The sequence below is a fragment of the Saxophila tyrrhenica genome (assembly GCF_035928015.1).
Source record: "Saxophila tyrrhenica strain CCFEE 5935 chromosome Unknown scaffold_6, whole genome shotgun sequence".
NCBI lineage: Eukaryota > Fungi > Ascomycota > Dothideomycetes > Mycosphaerellales > Extremaceae > Saxophila > Saxophila tyrrhenica.
Window position 1 is genome coordinate 1,046,859 of NW_027041738.1, and position 19,583 is coordinate 1,066,441.

Here is a 19,583-nt window from a genome sequence, read left to right on the forward strand (position 1 = left end):
AAATCTCATCGCTCTGGCGGACCTTCGGCTTCCTCCTGCTTCTCCTGCGATTTTCGCCTCGTGGGCGTGTCTTCCGCGCTTGAATGCTTCTCAATGTCTAGCTCCGCTTCCTCTATGGCCCGTTTCTCCTCTTCCTTGGCTTTTTGCTTCGCCGCCGCCTCCTGCCGCCACCGCTGCCCACTTTTCATGATCCAGAACACCAGCACGATGTACACTGTGTATATCAGTGCGAGCAAGGTGAAGGCCCAGCCAGGGTTCATGGCATCGCACATTGGGATGATAGCAGCAGCTCCTGCGGCAGAGAGCAAGCACCGTACGAAGTTTACCGCTGCTGTGGCCGTAGCTGGTTTGTCGCGGTGCAGATCGATGAGCAGAGTGTTCGTGAGGTTGAAAGCGGTCGAGACACCGAAGCCGATGAAGAAGAGCGCCACTTCCGGACCAGCAATGTGTGTCTCAAACTTGAGCGTCCAACCGTACACAAGGATGCCCATGGTTCCAAGGACATGACCTGGAAGGACGACCTGGAAGCGCACGACTTCGATGGGAAAGTTCTCGAGATCCTGCTGCTTGCCCTTCTTGATCTCGAAGCCCAACCGGCTGGCGTAGCGGCGGAAATTCCAGTCCACGACATGCCCCATCGTCAATGCGGAGACCAAGCTGCCCACGCCGAGTGAGATGTAGCACAAGCCGATTTCGAGCTCGTTGAGATGGTACACCCGCTGGAAGAGGTCGGGAACACTGGCGACGCAGATCATCATGCCGGTGAAGAAGAAGCCATTGTACAGCAGGACGATACAACTCTCCTTCTCACCCAGGATCTTGAGAGTAGTGAGTGGATTGGGAAAGGTGAATTTCCGCTTCCTCTGCGTGGAGACAATGGACTGGTCATCGTGTATCGACTCGTTGCTGCGAGCGTGCCGTCGCTGCTGGATGTAGCCGAGGATGGATTGGTTGAGGCCTTTGGCTGGTATGGAGCCGTTGCCGACGACATTGCGGCAGGTCTCGGGAAAGAAGAGGGTGAAGACGACTAAGAGGACTGTAGTGAAGATGACGAGGAACCAGAAGATGGATCGCCAGCCGAGGAATTGGGAGAGAACGCCTAGATTGATGGGTAGCATGGTCAGTGGAGGTTTCGGACAATCGATCAAGCTGGGAAGGTCTCAAAACGTTTGAAGACGGGATGTTTTGAAGAAGCTTCTGCAAGTGGCAGCTGGACTTACCGCCGATGGTCGGACCAAAAGCAGGTCCCACGAGCAAGCCTGCAGTCGCATAACCCATGTAACGTCCTCGCTCAGCACTCGTCGCTATGTCGGCGACGACAGCGTTCGCGAGGGCGATGGCAGCACTGCAGCCGGCTGCTTGGACCATTCGCAGGATGAGAAGCGCAGCATAATTGGTCTGCAGCGCAAGCCCAATATTCGCAACGATGTAGATGACGAAGCAGATAATGAACGATGTTCTTCGACCACTGGCGTCAGACATTCCAGCTATTATCGCCGGCGCAATGGCTTGAGCGATCTGGTGTTCATCAGTCACGTGCACCTCGAGGTCATCAGTGAAGGACAGCATACCATGTACGTGGTCAAGGCAAGATTGACCAACGTAGGCGTGACGTCCAGCTCCCTCGCCAACACGTTCAGCGCTGGATAGAATGTCGTTGCGCCAAAGGGCGATATGAGGGAGGAGACGGAGACGGATATTATGATGAACATCTTTGCTCTAGGTCCAAAGATCGTATAGGGGGGTCCAGATGATATGGTCCGGCTGAGGGCGATGCCTGGCCGCTTGTCCTCGGACTCTGCGCCCTGCTCGATATCCAATTCATCCTCGTGCCGCTCGCCTGGAGCCTCGAGCACACGGCCATCGTGCGTGAACTGTCGGACCAGTCCGTTGGGTCTTGAGTTACTCTCTTCTATCGCGAACGACTGTGCAGATGCGGGAGGAGACATGTTCGCCACTAGTGCTTCGAGCTCTCTTCCTCATACCACTGATAACCTTCCAAGAAGCGATCGGTAAGAATGTATAAGATGTACAAGGATAGAAAGTCAACAAATGCATATCAGATCCCTACCATTGCCTTCGGATATCGAGGCGTTATCGGCGCCTTCCCTTCGTGGCCTTGATGCTACTGCGGTGAGGAAGGCTTGACCTGTCGTCTTGGTTTTTCGTCGTTGAATGTGCCGGTTAGCCGTGATTGAAGGCCGATGTCGGGGTTGGCTGCGATACCACCGCGACACGTTCTTCACAGCTTCACTAAACTGTAGCTATTGAGACGAGATGAGCAGACGGCACATCTTGCCACGGATGGCGCATAGCTGCCACTTTGATGTTCAGCCAGAAAGCTCTCATCGCTCGTAACTCGATGCTCTGAGAGCATTACTCATAAACACAAAGACAACAGTCGTACGACAAGACAAGGATAGTGGGCGACTGTCTAGGGCTCACGACATCTCCAAGGCTACTCTCCACGCTGAGAAACGCCTAGGAGTCAAAGACAAGTGAGATAGAAGGACCAATGTGGCAGCCATTGTGTCTGGTAGAAGAGGGAGTTCCTTGAGCTTTCAGCATGTATTACTTCTAGTTGGCTTGCGCTCTGCCGCCTCCAGCCGTCCAGGTATGCAGTATTTGTCAGCCTGGTGGTTTCGTCCCAACACGTCGTCGCGTTCCCGTGGGTTTCCGTACTTGTTCAACATTCCTGGAATCCGTTGCTCGTAGAGAACTTCAACCAACGGTAGGCCGGATCGAGACGTAACGGTAAGGCCGGTGGTATTGACAAGCGATCTCCTGGCAAATGATAGGACACCATATGCACAATAGAGTCATCCAACATCGCCTTCCTCCAGCCAACGTCAGCCCTACTTCTTACTCTCCCCCGGCGCCATCGTGACCCTCAGCACAAAATTCACCACCACCGCCGCCAGCAACGCAATCGCCAGCACCGTAGGTCCAAACCGATCATCAAACCCTCCCTGCCCTCGCATCCGTATACTCTTTGCTCGCCAATGGAACGTCACCAGCGCATACAGCATCGACGCCAATGCAACAAGTGTGAAGAGGCCAGCGGATATCTGGCCAACCTTGTCGCCGAAGTTGAGGAGGCCTATCGCGAGGCCGCCGAGGATGACGGTGAAGTTGAGCCAGCTGAGGAAGGTTCGTTCATTGGCGAAGAAGACTTTGGGCTCGACGCGGGTGGGGAGGGCGATGCGCTTGCCTGTGTGACGTTAGTAGGGATGAGTTTGGGTTGTAGATTGGCGACTGGCCTGGCGCTGTCTGGAGGAGTGGTTGGCTCGACATTGTATTATGTCGTTGTGATATCGTCTGGTGTATTGCTCAAGAGCTCCCGCCGCCCCGGTCGTCGACTATTTCCGCTACTGGTTGCTCCCAGCGATGCGCGCTACCCAGTGACTGACCGCTCGCGGTATGAGTCCAGTAGTCCTGCTGTTGTAGGAGCCCGCGAGGTCACTGCTTGAGTGTGCAGAGCTTTGCAATGCTGCTGAAAAGATGGAGTCGCCCACGAGCTCAGAAGCAGCCCACGTGCTTGTTAGAGTTTCAAGCCATTGGCGATCCGGCTAGAAATCGATAAGCGCCCAAATAGGCAGGGTCGAGGTCGTGCAGCACAACGGCCAACAAACACTCGGCTCAAGGTATCACATGTACAACAGGCTCGCAACGTGTACATAAACAGCGCTAAGAAACAACTTCCACACTGATCTCAAGAGCAATCCGTCAGATACCTACCACAATGGCCACCAATTCAGTAAGCAACTCCCCTTCAACAACCACCAATACCACTAACACCACTCCAGCCCATCCCCCCAACCCGCCTCCAAGAACTCTGCAACTCCGCCTGCGACTCCGCGCTCTCCACCACCTCCTACTACAACCACGCCCTCACGCAAGAATGGAACAACACCATCATAAACAGCATCCTCAAATCCATCATCTCCGAGTCCAGCGCCGCAGACACAAAGTACAAATTCGCCGTCAACAGCACTATAATACAACACCTCTCGGACCCGCGGTCTTCTGGAGCTGAAGCGGGCACGCAGACGGATGCGGATGAAGAGGCGGGTGTGACTGGCGGCCAGAGCCAGGAGAGGAAGGTCGGGAGGAGAGGGATGCATAGCGCCAGTGGGGCGTATTGGAATAATGAGCGGGATGGGATGTGGAGTCATAAGTATGAGGGTGGGGAGGGGAAGGGGATGGATATTGTGGTTAGTATTATGTGGATTGGGGTGTGAGGTGGCAGAGATGGAAGGGAGAGGGCGGTAGTTTGTATATGTGTTGTGCAAATATGGCGTGCATTTCTATGTCTATGTCCAGAGCGCATCTATCGTTATCGTGCCACGTCGATGGGCTGGCTATGAGTAGCAGGCTTGCTTCCACCGACTAAGCGCCCACCTTCCTTCCGCTTCACCCGACACCACAACCCCACCTCCTTGTCGAGGACGAACTGCCACATTACGCCCACCCAGCTATGGTGGCATGGCAGGTCGCAGTAGAACTCGTTCGCAATCTCGTTCAGCTTCCAGAGACGAGTCCACGGGATCGCAGGGAAGTCGTGATGCTCATTGTGGAGGCCAACGTTGTACGTGAAGAGGTTCAGGATACCGTAGTATGAGAACGTCTCTGGTGGTGGCGCCAACTTGGCAGATTCCGGCTGCGAGGGCTTGAGGGATCGGCTATGTTGCGCGAAGACGTAGTGTTCGGCGATGAAGTGCCCTGCACATGGATGCAGAGAGCCGGCGAGGAAGGAGCTGAGTATGAAGTAGCCCAACGCCTTGCCGCCAAAGTAATTGACGATAAGAGCATCGAAAGCAACTTGCACGGCTATGTTGAGCGCGTGGATCCGGGTCAATGGTAGCTTGTACACCATCATGGGTCGTAGGGCGTAGAACAGGATCTGGAAAGTGCAGAAAAATGCTTTGCCGCCCACAGAGTCCAAGAACCAAGCCTCCATCGCTGTCGGTAGATCCGTATCTAGACCGTGTACGCCCAAGGACTTGTGATGGGTGAGGTGGTACGGCCTGAAGGAAGCAGAGTAGGGGATACCGATCGGCAGGTTGGCGAATATTGCCAGCAGTCGGTTGGCAATGGGCGATTTGAGGGCCAAATTATGAGAGATCTCATGGATGGCGAGGAAGAGGTTCTGGTTTGCCGTTGCGCCCACAACGTACGCCGTGAGAAGATACTGCCATGAGAAGAACGGAGATTCTCGTAGTGCGTAGGCGCAGAAGATCTGGATCCCCACAACTGCCAGAACCAGAGGAACGGTCAATGGCTCTGGCCCGCAAAGCTTGAGGACCTCTGGATGTGCTCGAATAATCTCCTGTCTTCGCGTCTTGTGTGGCTCTTCAGTGTATGTCCAGAAGAACCGATCTGACTCGTCTTGACTTTTCTCCTCAGGCCGTTGCTCTGGCTTCGTTTCCTGTGCAGGACTTGTTCGACGTTGATCGATCGTAGTGGCCGGCACCGTAGCAGTGGACACCGTGGATGACATTTTGAAGATGAGAATGCCAGACGGTGTGGTGCGTGTCAAAGGAGGAGTTGAGAAGTTCAAGGACGAAGGCCAAAAAGGAAGTCACCTCCTCTTGGCAGGGTCTCCCGATCAGCAGGCGCGAGGGCGGCGGGCGAGGGGCGAGGCTCATGGTGGCATTGGAAGACAAGATAAGATCATCCATGTGACGCAGGTACAGGTGAGCTTGCGCAAGAAAATCTTCTGAGGTCTTCAACGAAGGATTGTACAACTCATCCAAGCCATTGACTCAACATGGCTTCCAAGGGCGCTCCGGCAGCAGGCAAGCTATGGGGCGGACGCTTCACAGGTGGTCTCGACCCAATAATGCAACAGTACAACGAATCGATCTACTTCGACCGAGCCTTCTACTCCCAGGACATTCGCGGCAGCATAGCATATGCTCGCGCCAACACCAAGAACGGCATCTTGACGCAGCAAGAGTTCAGCGAGATCGAGCGCGGCTTCAAGCAAGTGTCGAAAGAATGGCAGGACGGCACGTTCGAGATCAATCCTGGCGTCGACGAGGACATCCATACGGCAAATGAGAGGCGGCTGGGCGAGATCATTGGCAAGGAGATTGGAGGTAAGCTGCATACGGGACGGAGTAGAAATGACCAGGTTGCTACGGACATGCGGCTGTGGCTGCGAGATCAGTTGGACCAGCTGGAGAGCTATTTGGTCGATTTCTTGAAGGTCATTGCGGCGAGAGCGGAGCAGGAGATCGAGCATGTCATGCCTGGATACACGCATCTTCAACGAGCACAGCCGATACGCTGGAGTCACTGGATGCTCATGTACGGATCATTCTTCGCCGCGGATCTCCAGCGGTTACGAGAGCTCAAGTTCAGGGTCAACAAACTACCGCTAGGCTGCGGTGCATTAGCTGGCAACCCCTTCAACATCGATCGCGATGCCATGGCGAAGGAGCTCGGCTTTGACGGTCTGATCATGAACTCCATGGCTGGTGTTGCGGACCGCGACTTCGTAGTCGAGACGATGCAGTGGGGCAGCATGCTGATGATGCATATGTCGCGCTGGGCTGAAGATCTGATCATCTACTCCTCCGGCGAGTTCTCATTTGTCAAGCTGGCGGATGCATACTCGACTGGATCGTCTTTGATGCCGCAGAAGAAGAACCCAGACTCGCTGGAACTGCTCCGTGGCAAGGCTGGGCGCGCTTTCGGCCAGATGTCTGGATTGATGATGAGCGTCAAGGGCATCCCTTCGACGTACAACAAGGACCTTCAAGAGTCTGTCGAGCCGTTGCTGGATCACGTCAAGACTGTTGGCGACAGCCTGCAAATCGCCACTGGTGTGCTGTCAACGCTAGCGATCCTGCCGAACAACATGCTCAAGTCTCTCACGCCCGACATGTTGGCTACCGATCTGGCAGACTACCTGGTACGCAAAGGTGTGCCGTTCCGAGAAACCCACCACATCTCCGGACAAGTGGTCGCTCTAGCCGAGAAGGAAAGCCGGCCAATGGACCAGCTGAGCTTCGAACAACTGGAGGGTGTAGACAAGCGCTTTGAGAAGGATGTGCTCAAAGTCTTCGACTATCAGAAGAGCGTCGAGATGAGGTCTGCAAAGGGTGGGACGAGCAGGAGTGCTGTGATGGAGCAGATTGAGGCGGTAAAGAAGGCGCTTGCTGGGGAGGCATGATGTTGCGAGGAGTGTTAGATACCCTGTATTGTTGTGCTGCGTTTGAGCGAATAGATGCACCTTAGGTCATGTCGACACAATACTGCCATCGTCTTGTTGAAAGCGCCAACCTCCAAGTGCTTTTCATCCTTCGCCAAGCCTTCGACCTTGCTTCGCAACATCATCTTTGTCTTTGCAATACCCATGGATAACAGATACCCTCTCAGCTCAAAGACGTGCAGTAGAAAGGATGTCTGACAAGTCCCTTCGCATTACCGAAAGTGACGAGGCAGGCAATGTGCTGGCGACCTACGTTCAATCTTCGAGCGGACCGGATGGACTCAGTAGAGTGGACACGATTGTAAGAACGACTTGAAACGTCTATTCGGAGCTGACGATGTTGTCGTAGTATCCAGAAGTTACCAAGTCAAGATGGCAGCAAACATTGGACGTCTTCCTGCCAGCAGGCTACCCGCACAGCGTCACTGACGACTACCTTGAGTGAGTGCTACTGGTCGATTTGAAAGATACAAGCTAAAGTTCCTAGATACCAGATCTACGTAAGCCACATGTCTCTTCGATCCCCGTCCTCTCACTGACGACTACCCAGGACTCCCTCCAAGCCTTCTCAAGCAGCATAGCCAGCCTTCTCTCCTCCCGCGCCGTCCTCTCCAGCGTGGGCGTGGGCGACTCCACCGCATCACCAACCGCAGCCCTCTTGCTCTCCGTCCTGCAGGAATCAGCCGGCCGCATTGCAACGATCCTCTTCGCCCATCGCTTCGGCACCAGCCTGGAGCCGGAGTGCAAGATGTACCGTCTCCTCGCTGATGTACTGAACGACATTGCGTTTATCTTGGATTGCCTTTCTCCCGTCTTCCCGAAAGCGATTCGAGTGGTTGTCTTGAGTTTCAGCAGCGTTCTACGAGCGTTGTGCGGTGTTGCGGCTGGCTCTGCGAAAGCGAGTTTGAGTGCGCATTTTGCTCGTTGGGGTAATCTGGGAGAGCTGAATGCTAAGGACTCGAGCCAGGAGACTGTGATCTCCTTGCTCGGGATGCTGGCTGGCAGTGTGGTGGTATCGTGGATCACGACGCCGGTTGCGACCTGGACGGTGCTGATCTTCCTGCTCTCAGTGCATCTGGAGACCAACCGCAGGGCTGTAAGAGCGGTAAGCATGCGGACGCTTAGCCGGCAAAGAGCGACGCTTGTGTATCACCACCTCAAGCGGTCGCACGTTCCGACACCAGATGAAGTCTCGGAACAGGAGCAGATCTTCGAGCGAGATGGGGTGCTTAGAGATCGAGATGGACGAGCAGTGGGCTATTGCCGCGTTGGCAGCTCCATGTCCGATCTGCTGTCGTCGATGGCAACGGAAAGGCAGAGCAGCACAAAGTCAGCTCATGTCCCTACTGATGCTCTTTCGGGGCTGTTCGAGATCTACCAGGATCGGAAGTACGTTCTCTGGGTGAACACGAGCAGCCGACCTGCACAAGTCAGCATCGTGGTCAAGACGGGCGCTTCGACCTCGGATGTGCTGGCGGGCTGGTGGGAAGCGTGTATGATAGCAGAACAGGTTGCCTTCAGCCGCGATGGCGATCTAGAAGGCGAAAAGGGGGACGAAGCGGCGGAAGAGGTAATCGCGATGCTGGAGCAGATGAGAAGAAGAGCCGCGGCGATGCTTGAGAAACACCAAGAAGGTCTTATGGAAGCTGGATGGGATTTGGAAGTCAATGCTTTGCAGACGACCTCGAATGTTAGAGTGGCTGTAACCTAGACCATAGTTCTCATGACAATCATCCCGTCTTCCCTCAAGGTTTAGGTGAGACTCTTCTCGCATCAAAAAGTTAATGCTGATGATTGCGGCGGTTCTTTCGCAGCCAGAGCAGCCAAAGCATGCCACACCCACACCGCCTGTCATCGACGTGCAGGCAGCCTTCAATGTTTCCGAAACCGGTTCTCTCCAAGCCTTCTCGCCTGCCAATGCGGTCGGCCATGGCAGCGCAGGTTCACAGGGATCCTGCGAGGCTGGATATTTAATGTCTCATTCTTCAACACTGATGCTCGCATGGTTGGGTGATGCCTCCTTAGTGTGGTCGCGCATGTCGTTTCTGGATCATGATGCTCCATTCGCCTTCGCCTGCTGAGAGCTTGCGTTGTTCTCCACCAGCTCCTGGACGCCCAGTTGCCTGCCGACCTTGACCTTGCGCTTCCTCTCCTTCTGCTTCGCATCGGCACCCTCGCCAGCCTTTCCAGCGCTGCCGACTTCGCCGCCTTCGTCCTGTCCAACTGTATCTTCTTGATCGGAGTCCTCCGCATCCAGCGCCTCCTCTCGTAGATAGTCCAAGTCCATGCGCATGCTATACGCATCCTCGCCATCCGCATAGTACTTCGCCTCTGTGCCGCCGACCGTAAAGCCCAGGGTGTCTCGATAGAGCGCAAGTGCGGCGATGTTGGATACTCGTACGTGCAGCGAGACGTAGACGGCTTTGTAGGTTTCGAACATTGCTCGCTCTGCAGTGCAGGTCAGCTGCGCCCGTCATCCCAGAGCTTCGCAAGACTTACGACTCTGCCTCATGAGCTTCTCCGCCAATCCCAACCGTCGGTGTGTCCGCATCACGCTCAGAGATGTAATATGCCCATGTTGAACGCCATCTATCGGGTCTTCCTCCATCTTCGCGAGCACGTATCCTACTATTTTCGGCGCATCGTAGGGCGATTTCTTCGGGCGAGAGACCTATAGGAATCAGCATCATGCGCGCACGAGAAGAGACAATGCATCCTACATCCACTGCGACATAGCTGAGTTGCGGCCAGCTCAAGGCATGGTACATGTAGTATTTGCAGAAGTAGTTTTCGGGCAGATTCGTGATGTTTGTTTGCTGAACATGAGGAATATCGGACGGGTGGAGAAGTCGGATGTCCATGTTTGCGGTGTTGTACGACGATGTGGCAGTTTTAGAAAAATGGCAGAGAGTCGAGACGATGAAGTGAGGTCGTCTTTAACATGTGAAAAAGCTGGAGGATCGGCGTTGCGGGTACTTCCGACGCTCGCTTATGTCCAAAGAGGGAAGTAGAGCTGCTGGCAGAAGTCGTGGCATAATCATGTGAAGAGGGCAGTTTCGCAATTTCCTCGCGAGAAGCGCCAAGGCATTAACGAGCCCGCCACGTACATACGCACAACGCGCTGCAATTCCAACCTCAATCTCTTCACACCAACACACCACGAACAGTTGTCAAGCATCTTTGCACACACTACTGTTCAATCTTCTCCACTTCCACACATCTTCTTCCACCACCGCAACACACCTGTCAGCAACTCACACCACTCCGCCACCACGAGATGGCCGCCGCCACGGCGCAAGAAGAGCCTTCCGGCCTCGAGGTCGAAGGATACCAGTACCAGCCGGTCCCCGGCAGCAACAAGAGAAAGGCCCCAAATGTCGACCACCTCCCCCTTCTCCGAGACAGCAAGCGCGTACGAACCGAGTGTGATGATGATGTCCGGGAGGACCTTCACGCGAGAAGCATCGCCACCCAGGCCGCCAGGGATGCTGTCGCCTACCAATATCAACAACACATCACCAGCCTCGATCAGCGGCTCAGGGCGTCTTCTCAGAGAGAGCAAAACCTCACCAACGAAGTTGCGTGGCTCCGACAATTGGGCTCTGCCGTCGAGAACGCGTACAACCAGAAAGACCAAGCCGTCAACCTGCTGCTCCTGGAGCTCCAAATCGTTTCTCGACAAAACCAAGCGTTCTTTACGGAAGGGTCGAGACTTCAAGAGCTTGTCGCCGGCGTCGAGAAGAGGCGCGATGACGTTGCCACAGAGCTAGCGTCTTGCAACGAGCAAATGGTCGTAGACGACCCGCCGAAGGCACAACAGCATGCCACTGGCGTCGAGAAGATGTGCGATGACCTGGCCGCAGAGTCGACGTCTCGCGAAGAGCAAATGGTCGGAGATGACCAGTCAAGGGCACAAGAGCATGTCGCCGCCGCCGAGAAGTGGCCCTTCGACAACGCAGCAGAGGCGACTGCTGATGTGCCGATGGAAGTCAATGTCGCCACCGAGCAGGCTTCCCCAGGAGGGTTCGACCACGCAGTGCACGTACACGACCAGACGATGGAATATCAGCGGGCCATTGCTCAGGAGAACAATGCTCGAGAGGCCGCAACTATCCCGGCAGACCCGACTCACGGTCTGAACACGGATCAAACGGGCTCGGCCCAAACCTGGAAATTGATCGTTGACCGCGCATACCAAGAGAGCGCGAAGAAGTGGCAATCGGTCATTGACGAAGCAGTCCAGGCGTGTGAAAAGAAGCACAAGGCCGCGCTCAAGAAGTACAAGGTCGAGCTCGAAGTCATCCATGCTCAGCGGTGCCCCGAGCCACACAAGCATCCCTCTGCCTCACCAATGCAGCACTGGTACAACGTCGATCCGACCAAACCCCAGACCATGGTCAGCTACACTGCGGTTCGTTCGGTCCCGTTTCAGAGCCACGAAGTGGAGCTCCTGGGCGATTATTTCGACCCCGATGAACCCCTCGGGTGGAGGCCCTACCCGCTTGAAGAAAGGCCGGAAGGATTCCAAAAGGTCATCTACGCCCAGAAGTGCATCCTCTCGTATCTTCCAGAGCTCCATCTCGAGGCCGCTTCAACCTTCCTCAGCTCAGAGCAGATCACCAAGTTATACGCTCGCTCATTTGGAGAAGATATGCCACGTCAGGCAACATGCCAGGAGAAGAAGCTCTTCCCAACCATCTGGACTGAGGTCGTCAAGACGCTGCGTGGCATGACCAAGTTCCGCTGTGCCGCAGAAGCCTACGCCGACGGCGCAGGGTTGGAATCCAGGCTCCATCAAGTGAATTATTGCTGGCCACCACGATTCGACGAAGTAGTTGTCGACCTGATGATGTCCGACAGCTTCGAAGATGCAGACGAGAAGCGAGAAGAGAAGTATGGGCAGTTGGGTGATGCGCAACAGGCATCGCTAAGCAGGGCCGACATTCAGTTCAACATCGAGCAGAAAGCGGGGGAGATGGATGATATGATGTCGTTTTTCTCCAAAATGAAGCCACACAAGGAGGAAAGCACTATCCACAGCAGGCCGTCGGTCCACGAGAAGATGAAGGGCCTCGCAAAACTGTCGGCAGAGAAGAAGAATGGAGGCACTGCCAGCCAATTCGAAGACGCCCATCTCCGCGAAGAAATTGCAGGGCCCGTTGACGACAGCGGCTATGTCAGCTCAGATCACGCTGACGCCGGCGGAGAGGAGGATTATGTACCGTTCGAAGAGGAGGACAGCGAGAGGTTTGAGGCCTCTGGTGGGAGGGCCAAGGTGGGCATGGAAGCGCCCAGCGAGAACGAAATCGAAGAAGGTGGTGTCTTCGAACGCGAGCAGCTGCAAGCGCGCTTTGACGGCCTTATGGGAAGGATGGGGCCGGAAGCACGGGAGAGGATCAAACGCCGTGTCAACAGCCTGAAGAACAAGCCGACCGCCAATGCCGTCAATGTTACTGCCAGCAGAAAAGTCAGGGGCGGACGCGTCGGGAAGACCAGTGCGGGCAGGAAGAACAAGCTCGGTGGCACTTCGAAGTCCACTGCGAGCGAGAGGAGCGTGCACGAAGCTGTGGTGAAGTCGGAGCCTGAAGGCAACGACATCGACGAAATTTTGTAAGCCGAGCAACCCAGCGACCTGAGAGCACCACCAAAAGCGACCACCGAGAGCCTCGACATCGAAACGAGCAACGAAGAGCGAAACATCATCCAGCGACGAGGAGTCGTAATCCGAGAGTGCCAGCAACCAGAGAGCACCACCAGAAGCAACCAGCCAGAGCCACGACGCCACAACGAACAACGAAGAACGACACCGAAGAACAACACATCATCCAACAATGCAGACCGCAGACCACCCTTTACGCCATCGAAGGCGCAGTCACCTCCTTGTTCTCCGAATCAGCCATCTGGTTCATCTGGTTCACCGCCGTTCATCGCCGTTCATCGCCAGTCGTTGGTCAGCGACTCTAAAAAAATGGCCCAAAAGATCGCGGACGACAAACCAACCGCCGTTCGTGTCTCGATCCGAGCACAACGAAAGTCCGCTGCAGGCGGAGGTACCACGACAGGGTGGCCTGCCCGAGGCGTCCGAAGTGAGCGTGCAAAGCAGTCTTGGTTAGATTGTATGCCCCACCGGAACCAGACGTGTAGAGCACAGACTCTTGCGTGCGCAGCATGACACTCCGAATACTGGGGGCCCCTGGGGCTCTTAGCCGGTGACCCTCGAAGCCCGGTGTACTGCCCAGGTTTGAGCAGGCGAGCCGTTGAGGGTGTATGCTTGTGTGGCACCAACAAAGCAGTTTAAAATTGTTGCAGACCGAGCGCAGTGGTCGAGCCCCCACGTAGTACAAATGGCTCCCACGCGACCTGCACGAATCTGTTGAGGGCCCTGGAAACTTTGATCTTTTGTCGCAGTCCGTCCGGTATGCACCCGGGACGTATGTCCCGGCGCCCCAGCCGGCGGCTGCAGCTGCTCCTGGTATGCACCCAGGGCGTATGCCCTGACGCCCCAGCCAGGAGTGGCAAACCCCGGACCTATGCGGTCCGGATACGGTGGTGCGCAAGAGAACGAGAGGCGGTGAGTATTTCTCCATCAACATGATTGCTCAGATGCTGACGAGATGCTGCAGAGGCGACGCCCGGCGCCCCGAATTCATACCTGCGGTCTGCAGGACACGACCCGTCTACCATTCCACCACGATCGTCGACGGCTCTCATCGGTTCGCTTCTGGCTCGCTTCTCTGGTTGCACGGCACACGCATCTCCGACCTCAACGATTCGAAAGGCGCGCTGGCCTCGAACAGCAAGGCATTGCATGGGTTCTTGAAGGCTGCTTGTTGGATGGAGATTGCTATGGGTTCAAGCGCGGCGCTGTGGCGTTGGCTGAAGGCTGGGAAGGATGGCTTGTTTGCTGGAGCTCATGGATGTTGCATTGCCGGGATGTTCTGCTGGAGTCCAAGGGTGGTTTATCGCTGGGATTGCTTGCAGGAGTTTATGGTTGTTTTGTCGCTCGGAGAGGTTGCATTGCTGGGCTGGTTTGCAGACTGGGCGATGGACTCGCTTCGATGGATGGCATTGCTTTTTGCTCACGGTGAAGCTCCTGGTGCTGCTTTTGATGGATGCTGCGATGTACTTGCTTGGACTGCTAGAAACCGATTTTACAACCCACCAACTTCACTCCATCTTCCAGACTCATACCCTTTCTTCCCTGAGGCCGGTCCTCTTTAGGCACCTTCACATGCTGTACGGTCATGTGCTGCGAGTCATATGCTGTACATAGTGTTAGGCCGCTGAAGTCAGGACGAAGCTTCACATGAAAGGTCGGTGGGTGAGATGGAGCTCGGCATGTGCGCCGAGACTTGCCCCTGCATTGGAGCGGTACAACCAACCCAATGGGATGCAAGCTTTACGATGGTGGAAACAACGCCTACAGCAGGATCACAAGCCTCGATCTGAGACGCACCCGCAACGGCACCGACGGAGCAGGTCGCCCCTGGGCCTTCAGGGTTGGTGAGGCAATACCGCTCCGTTGCGGCAAGGCCCCGCAATGCCCTCCTTCTCCACCAGCAGTTCGTCTGTCTTTAATCGCTTCGGCAGCAAGAGGCAGCCCAGCGAGTACACGGCAGGGGACAGCACGAGGCTCAGCCCGCCGCTGGAGGTGCCTACGGAGAGTGACAAGAGCAAGCTGATCAATGGCCATAAGCGGGAGAGCAGCCTCTTGAGCCTGACGAGCAGTGTCTCGGATATAGGCCACAACGTCAAGAGGTCGGTCTCCTTGCGATCTCACCGCACGCAGCCCAGCGCCGGATCAGCAACGACGTTTGGCCACAAGCCGCGATTCCCTTCGTCGGGCAACCTCATCACGTCGTCCTTTACCACGTCGCCGGCGGAGGAAGAGGAGGCTCAGACTACTGGCCCCCTTCCTCCGTCATTCGTCCCACCCACACCGAAGAGAGGAAAGCTGTCGATATCTGCGAGATCACTCTCGTCCAAGTTCAGATCTACGGACAACCTACCGACGCTCGCCTACCCGGACCTTCCGGATACAGTGGCAGACAGACCAACGACGGCCGTGGAGATCTCGAAGGGCATGTACCCTCCTCCCCTCGCTGGGGCCTCCATGCTCGCAGCACCCGCTGTGCCCAAGCGAGCCCCTCCCGACAGACCAGGTCTACAACCACAAGCCAGCTTCAGTCGAGACATCAGCTCCTCCCACGGCGAACGCAATGGCTTGTCCTTACAGCCTACTTCGTCGATACCAACGGGTACCCACAACCCGCAGGTAGTGTACCAGCAGATCCACGAGACCTCTACCAAACGCATGGCCACGATAGAGTACCTCCGGAAAGTCCACGACGGCAATATATTCTACTTTGGCACTTGGCACTACACGCCATCCTCCCTGCAATCCATCCCGTCCATGCATCCGCTCAAACTCGGCCGGCGCGCAAACAGCTACCTCGTCCTCGGCTACAGCCTCCCGGCCCTCCTCGACCTCAACTCCGGCTCCGCGCTCGAATACCTCAAAGCCCTGTCCGCCCTGCTACAAGAGTTTGAGACTTATCAATCCCTCTCCGGCTTCGACACTAGCGGCAACAGCATTAGCAAAGGCCGTATGGGCCAGATGTTCAAGAGTGGGATGGGGCTGGGGAACAGGAACAACAAGGGAAGGCGAGCGAGTACAGCTACGGACAGCATAGCCATCACCACGCCGTCGCCGGACTACTTGGGCATTCCAAGGTCAGCTACGGAAGCGACGAGTCCGCAGGAGTATCCTTCGCCGATCAACAATGTCAGTGGACACGAGTTCCAGCATCTGGTGACTCCGCATCTGCCTTTTGATGCAGACTTTGCGACCACGTATGCTACGCTTTGCGATACTTTGATCGATACATATGGCAAGCTGTTGGATCTCGTGCCTTCGTCTGAGGCTTGTGGACCTGGCGTTGGCGAGGCTTTCTCGAAGGCGGACAAGGCCATTCGCAAGATCTTGGTTTCCAACGTGCTGCGGGAGTTCGAAGATGGGACGAGAGCGAACGTGAAGGTGGAAGTGGCCGGGTTGGGAAAGTTGGTGCTTGGGGGTTTGATGTAGGGATTATGTCGGACGTGGGATGTTGCGATGGATCTATGGCTGTATGTATGATACCCCGGGCATGTGGGAGGCTTTGGAATTAGCAAGGCGTTCGGATAGATATACAATAGACTCCTTCATATTCTGCGATCGTGTTCCTCTCCACCTCCCAAGAACATGTGCATAATATCGCCCAATTCCCAATCAGGAAGGACCCTCACAGCGCAACCAAGATTCAAGGTCTGACGCGCATTGCACGTAAACCTGCAACGCTTACAACAGCATGAGATGAGCACGATAGAATGGCCATCAAGGGTCGTGCCAGCACGCCTGGCCTTCCTCGCCATCTACAATCCGACCCTAGGCCCGACCGATGAGACCTTCCGCGACCAGCTCGTCTACTACTACTCGCGCGTCGCCAACGAGGCTCGCGCCGCCGCGAAGAAACAGTCGCGCAGCGAAGGAGTGGGCAGCGATGCGCTGCGCCAGGAAGAGAATGAGAAGTTGAGGCAGATTGGGCTTGCGCAGGGTATGGTGGATTTCGCGAAGTAATGGTGGTTATTGATGGGTACCGGGTGTACTGGCTAAGCGTGATCGCAGGAGCTTTTCGAATGGCGAGCCCGTGGACTCGATCGAGACGGACAGGAGCAGGATAGTTCTGCGCGAGCTGGAGAAGGGGTGGTGGATACTTGCGGTAGGTTGCGAGACAGCGGTATGAGGTCAAGTCTGACTATGGTACAGTCGATCGATCTTACTCAATTGCCTTCAATACCGCCCTCAGACTCTGCGAAGAAGGGCGGCGACAGTAGCGATCAGCAACTCACCGTCGAATACTCCTCTCGAGAGATCAGTCCACCTGCGCTGCTAGTCCAGCAATTGCTCCAGGCGCATTCGATATTCTGCTTGCACCACGGTCCTTCGCTGGATGACCTCTTCGTCCGCTTGTCAAGAGATAAATTCTGTAACACGCTGGATCGATACTGGTCACGCTTTTCGAGGAGCTGGGATGTGCTGCTGCATGGCAACCCGGCCGTCGACATCTTCAATGGCATAAAGCTTGCGAGTGGAGGCGAGCTGGGCTATGGAGTTGGAGAGGAGGAATGGGGCAGCGGGGAGAGGGAGGTCCTGGAAGATCTGGTACGACGGACTGAGGGACTGGAGGATGTACTCGTCTCGAGATTCGGAGATCCCGTGTCAGAAGATAAAGAGAAGGCGGATGACGAAGAGGCGATGCCATGGATGGGGAATGGTACTCCGCCGATTGCATCAGATGGGATAGTGTTCTCAGGAATAGGCGCGCTGGAACGACATTCGATACGTGACGTATCGCTCTGGATGAGACAGATCTACAGCTACGGCGAGTATGCATACGGCGTCCGCGACAACCCGCTACGTGACCGTCGGAAACGCAGACGAAGGAATCCGGACCCAAGAAGGTCGTCGAATGGAAACGCCATTACACCCAAGCCACCTTCTCCAGAGCGTGGCGATCTCAAACAGGCTCAAGACGAACAACCACTTGACTCTGCCGAAGTACAGGGGGAAGTTGAGCCTGGCGCAGTTGTAGATCGACGGCCGGAGATCCATCCTCGTGTTGCATCTCACGACTACGCAACAACGCCAGAGCGAACGCCGACGCCAGCGGATCCCAGCAGACCGAGCGTACCACCGCCAATAGTTACGGCCACAGAGAGGGCGCTGGAGAATGCTACGCGCAACGCTGATCAGAGCACTTCGGAGAGGGAGGATGACGATGAGGTTGCGGTGCAGGAGCCTGCTACCACACTCGGCATTCCGGATCAGTACATGAAGTACCTGACGTTCGGACTCAGTACTTTCGGCAAGAATTCACAGAAGCGCCCCTCGACTTCGCGGCAGAGCTCTGCTAGTATGCAGTCGAAGCGACCTTTTTCCACGAAGAGGAAAGATAACGGCAAAGGGCAGAAGGAGCCTGAACCTGAGGAGAATGCAGTCATGACCCAGGTCGATCCTATACCAGATGGCGAGACGCTCAGGTCGAAGGCTGCTGCTCAGATACGGCAAGAGAACAGAGGTCACTTCTTGATCGGTCTGCGAGGCGACCTGGACGCCTCGACGGAAGCCGAGGACGTCGACTTTACTGACGGTAGCTTGAACACTGATGGGGCTGGCTCTCGTATTGTCTTGCGTACCATCCAAGTTGAGCTGATTAAGCGACCAATCGACGAGCCGGAGGACGAGGCTAAGGCCACTGTACCGGATGTCACAACCGGCATTGAGGCAATCATGAAATACAGGCGAATGAGAGTGCTGATATACGTCCACCGGCCTTTCATCTACTGTTTTCTCTTCAGGAACCGAACCTCGTCACTGCAATGGACAGAATTCTACCGCTCCCTCCACCAGATCCTCTCGCCTATTCGCAAAGCATTGCTCTCGTCTACCGACGTCGATAAGATCGCACAACGGATCGAGAGCTCTCACGCCGCGACAGCTACCGACACACCAGAAAGCGACACAGCCAGCACCACCGAGCGTAACACCCTGCCGTCCAAAGGCAAAAGCTCCGCTCCAATCTTCGACCTCATCTACGACCCTCGTCTCCTCACGGTCCACACCAGTATACCCAACATTCCCATCCCTGGCACTCCAGCCGCCGAAGGCATCCTCACAATGCTGCGCAGCGACACCTCCGCTCCTGCCGAGTGGACTCGTCTGGAGGCCCTCAATGTCCACAGCCAGATCCTCAACACCCTGCAAAGCGTTCGGAGTCGCAAGAACGACATCGAGCGCACCAGTAAGACGAGTCGCGGCTGGTGGGTGGTGTGGATGAAGGTTCCGCCTTCTGCTCCGGCGATTGCTACCACCGACGCTGAAGATGAAACGGGCAGCCAGGAGTCTGTCGCGACGTTGCGCAGCGATCAAAATATCCACATAGCAGGCGAGGAGATGAAGGTGGAGACTGTGCCCGAGACGCAACCGGATATGCATCGTATTGCATTCTTAGTGCGGAAGGCCACAGATTCGGGCAGGGTGTCCAAGTCTACATCCTCAGCGGGCAGCAATGCGATGACGAGCCTATTCAGCAACATGTCGCTGGGTCTCGGAAGCCGAGACAGAGACCCTACAGGCGGCGCTAGCGCAGGATGGGGTCCCGCCGCGCTCGCTGGCGGGATTGGGGTGGATGCTAGGAGATACGTGGAAGGGCTGTTGAGTTTGAACCGATAGTACACATATACATGACTATGCAACAGTCGGCTATGCTGCCAGTGTTTGCAACAAGTTCGAGTGAGCATCATCGGCATGCGCCACAATGCTCAC

The 19,583-nt window shown here is 55.8% G+C and overlaps 10 protein-coding genes across 10 annotated transcripts; 6 read left to right on the forward strand and 4 right to left on the reverse strand.

Moving 5' to 3' along the window:
• Positions 1-5: 5 nt before the first annotated feature.
• Positions 6-1,949, reverse strand: LTR77_004482 (uncharacterized protein; the record flags this gene model as incomplete). Its single annotated transcript, XM_064801736.1, has 3 exons — positions 6-1,099; positions 1,221-1,518; positions 1,572-1,949. 3 exons carry the CDS (start codon positions 1,947-1,949, stop codon positions 6-8), a joined length of 1,770 nt encoding a protein of 589 aa, XP_064660366.1.
• A 906-nt stretch (positions 1,950-2,855) lies between these two features.
• On the reverse strand, positions 2,856-3,294 carry nrf1 (GTPase regulator Nrf1; the record flags this gene model as incomplete). Its single annotated transcript, XM_064801737.1, has 2 exons — positions 2,856-3,211; positions 3,261-3,294. The coding sequence occupies 2 exons, from the start codon at positions 3,292-3,294 to the stop codon at positions 2,856-2,858; spliced, it is 390 nt and encodes a 129-aa protein (XP_064660367.1).
• Positions 3,295-3,742: 448 nt separating this feature from the next.
• LTR77_004484 (uncharacterized protein) lies at positions 3,743-4,241 on the forward strand (the record flags this gene model as incomplete). Its single annotated transcript, XM_064801738.1, has 2 exons — positions 3,743-3,757; positions 3,807-4,241. 2 exons carry the CDS (start codon positions 3,743-3,745, stop codon positions 4,239-4,241), a joined length of 450 nt encoding a protein of 149 aa, XP_064660368.1.
• Positions 4,242-4,336: 95 nt separating this feature from the next.
• Positions 4,337-5,500, reverse strand: DES1 (sphingolipid delta-4 desaturase; the record flags this gene model as incomplete). The annotated part of the gene is made up of 1 exon (XM_064801739.1): positions 4,337-5,500. One exon carries the CDS (start codon positions 5,498-5,500, stop codon positions 4,337-4,339), a length of 1,164 nt encoding a protein of 387 aa, XP_064660369.1.
• Positions 5,501-5,770: 270 nt separating this feature from the next.
• Positions 5,771-7,180, forward strand: ARG4 (argininosuccinate lyase; the record flags this gene model as incomplete). Its single annotated transcript, XM_064801740.1, has 1 exon — positions 5,771-7,180. One exon carries the CDS (start codon positions 5,771-5,773, stop codon positions 7,178-7,180), a length of 1,410 nt encoding a protein of 469 aa, XP_064660370.1.
• A 229-nt stretch (positions 7,181-7,409) lies between these two features.
• Positions 7,410-8,930, forward strand: LTR77_004487 (uncharacterized protein; the record flags this gene model as incomplete). Its single annotated transcript, XM_064801741.1, has 2 exons — positions 7,410-7,520; positions 7,770-8,930. The coding sequence occupies 2 exons, from the start codon at positions 7,410-7,412 to the stop codon at positions 8,928-8,930; spliced, it is 1,272 nt and encodes a 423-aa protein (XP_064660371.1).
• Positions 8,931-9,269: 339 nt separating this feature from the next.
• ARD1 (N-terminal acetyltransferase A complex catalytic subunit ard1) lies at positions 9,270-10,080 on the reverse strand (the record flags this gene model as incomplete). Its single annotated transcript, XM_064801742.1, has 3 exons — positions 9,270-9,667; positions 9,719-9,890; positions 9,940-10,080. 3 exons carry the CDS (start codon positions 10,078-10,080, stop codon positions 9,270-9,272), a joined length of 711 nt encoding a protein of 236 aa, XP_064660372.1.
• A 416-nt stretch (positions 10,081-10,496) lies between these two features.
• Positions 10,497-13,391, forward strand: LTR77_004489 (uncharacterized protein; the record flags this gene model as incomplete). Its single annotated transcript, XM_064801743.1, is given in 2 exon segments — positions 10,497-12,829; positions 12,848-13,391. The coding sequence occupies 2 exon segments, from the start codon at positions 10,497-10,499 to the stop codon at positions 13,389-13,391; spliced, it is 2,877 nt and encodes a 958-aa protein (XP_064660373.1).
• Positions 13,392-14,759: 1,368 nt separating this feature from the next.
• Positions 14,760-16,304, forward strand: LTR77_004490 (uncharacterized protein; the record flags this gene model as incomplete). Its single annotated transcript, XM_064801744.1, has 1 exon — positions 14,760-16,304. One exon carries the CDS (start codon positions 14,760-14,762, stop codon positions 16,302-16,304), a length of 1,545 nt encoding a protein of 514 aa, XP_064660374.1.
• A 267-nt stretch (positions 16,305-16,571) lies between these two features.
• On the forward strand, positions 16,572-19,490 carry LTR77_004491 (uncharacterized protein; the record flags this gene model as incomplete). Its single annotated transcript, XM_064801745.1, has 3 exons — positions 16,572-16,831; positions 16,884-16,977; positions 17,025-19,490. The coding sequence occupies 3 exons, from the start codon at positions 16,572-16,574 to the stop codon at positions 19,488-19,490; spliced, it is 2,820 nt and encodes a 939-aa protein (XP_064660375.1).
• Positions 19,491-19,583: the final 93 nt, after the last annotated feature.